Source organism: Actinia tenebrosa, unplaced genomic scaffold (assembly GCF_029948245.1).
Source record: "Actinia tenebrosa isolate PJP-AT-01 unplaced genomic scaffold, QUT_ActTen_1.0 PGA_scaffold2__45_contigs__length_23673736, whole genome shotgun sequence".
In the NCBI taxonomy this organism is placed as follows: domain Eukaryota; kingdom Metazoa; phylum Cnidaria; class Anthozoa; order Actiniaria; family Actiniidae; genus Actinia; species Actinia tenebrosa.
In genome coordinates this window covers 13,322,641-13,324,709 of record NW_028292579.1, presented here as the reverse complement: position 1 = coordinate 13,324,709, position 2,069 = coordinate 13,322,641, and the positions used below count along the sequence as shown (strand labels likewise).

Below are 2,069 nucleotides of genomic sequence, written 5' to 3'. Positions count from 1 at the left end.
TCAAATGCAGACGACTCAAGTCTTTAGTGTACGATATGAAGCGCCTCCTTTTGTAAAAAAACAAACAGAATACACTAAAAATATAGTGTTTTTGTTAAAATCCTTATCCAGACACTCGGTTATTTGCCTCATCAATAAAAGTAACACTTTTTATGCTTTCGATAGTAAAAGTACCCACATTCCGGTGCTGGGTCTATTAGGCAACTGGAAATTTTGAGGTCCCCAAAACATTGTGTGTGTAAAGTCCCCACTGTGCAAAAATTGGTAAAAAAATAATTTGAAACTAAAATATTTTTCACTAAGCTAAGCTAAGTCCTCAAAAAACGTTTTACATATTTTTATGATATTTATCATATAGTACACAATATGTTGTAGTGTAGCTCAAGTCCCCAAATTACATGATAGGTGGGTAGTGGTGTCTAAGAGTGTGTAAGTGTGTGTAAGAGTTTGTAAGTGTGTGTATGTGTTTGTAAGTGTGTGCAAGTGTGCGTAAGTGTGTGTAAGTGTATGTAAGTGTGTATGTGTGTGCAAGTGTGTGTAAGTGTTTGTAAGTATGTGTAAGTATTTGTAAGTGTGTAGACAAGTGTGTGTCAATACAATACAATACCGGGGAAGATGGCGGACGTTAGTAAAAGCTCTGCACCAGTTACCTTAGAAGTAGTTACGGAACTTCTTAAAGTTCAGGAAAACTGTTACAACAGCTTTCTAAAAATGTTAATGAATGATTTCAACAGTCGTTTAGATATAATAACTCGTGATATTCAAGAAATCAAAAGCAAAAGTCTTGAGTACTCTCAAAGTGACATTGATGATCTCAAGGACAAAGGTAAAACCGTTGATGATTTGAACACCAATCTAAATACCTTGAAGAAACAATTTGAAGACCTGGAAGATAAAGTGGATTATCTCGAGAATCAGAGTAGGCGAAATAATGTAAGAATTTCAGGTATTCAGGAGGATCGAATCGAAAATTGGGAAACAACCGAAAAGAAAGTCAAAGATCTGCTTGATTCAAAGTTGGGTTTGGATGCTGACAATATTGTAATCGAAAGAGCTCACCGTACTGGCAAACCGAGAAGTGGAAAACCTAAACAGATTGTCGCAAAGTTTCTCAACTACAAAGATAAAGAACAGATCCTAAAGTGTAGCAAGAGGCTGAAAGGTACAGGAATCTTCATAAACGAAGATTTCTCGGCACGTGTAATTCAAAGGAGGAGTGAACAGCAAGAAGAACTACGAAAAGCTCGAAATGAAGGAAAAATTGCCTTCTTTTAATGTTGATCGCCGGTTTGGTCATAAAAGATCGCTATCCAAGCCAGTTGCCGTCTACGCCTTTTGGATTTTTGGGAGCAAGTGCAGGATATTACCCAGGTCTAGCACAGAGTCAAAGCACGATTGGAGATGATGGTAACAATGATGGCTGAATTTGTACATGTTAACTTAGCGCTTTTCAAGGCAAGATCAATTATTTTGACAAAAGGAGAGAACCGCTCTTACGACCATTTATATGGAGCTGCAGCTATCTGCGTCGATATATGGACTAAACTAAATAGCTTACTGTACTCTAATATTAATAATATTTACATCTTCTATCGTAATAGCTATGCTTATAATATCAACTTAAAACCAAACTTATAGCCTAGCATATATATTATATATTTTCCTTATATAAATAATAAGCACATCTTTATTAGCTCACTCTTTCTTAACTTAAGAAATGTTTTCTTTTTCTCTCTCTTTTCTTTAAATGGTATTAGAAAAAAATTATCGTAAATGCTGTTTTTATTGCAGTAAGCGAATTTATGCTAATTCTATAGTTGTCCAATGCTCGTATTGTTGTTGCTTCTCCCACTTTAAGTGTTTAAAAAAGACTTCGTTGGCTAATGAAGTTGATTGTTTTGTTGACAGTTTCTTATGTCAAAAATGTGTCATGAACGCCCTGCCTTTTATGAATCTAAATGATGATGACTTAATACTGCTTTGTTTGAATTGCAAAATGGGTCAAGTTCATCGCTTGATCGCCTCTGTACACTTTCTTTTCATCCTTTTAGAGATGACAATAATATCGC

At 35.3% G+C, this 2,069-nt stretch overlaps 1 protein-coding gene across 1 annotated transcript; it reads left to right on the top strand.

Moving 5' to 3' along the window:
* The first annotated feature begins 615 nt into the window (after positions 1-615).
* LOC148909281 (protein unc-13 homolog C-like) lies at positions 616-1,275 on the top strand. Its single transcript, XM_089034069.1, has one exon. It carries the CDS (start codon positions 616-618, stop codon positions 1,273-1,275), a length of 660 nt encoding a protein of 219 aa, XP_088890195.1.
* Positions 1,276-2,069: the final 794 nt, after the last annotated feature.

What these genes read in the sequence shown, in the direction of transcription:
- LOC148909281 (XM_089034069.1), top strand. Translation starts at nt 616, where the DNA reads ATGGCGGACGTTAGTAAAAGCTCTGCACCAGTTACCTTAGAAGTAGTT.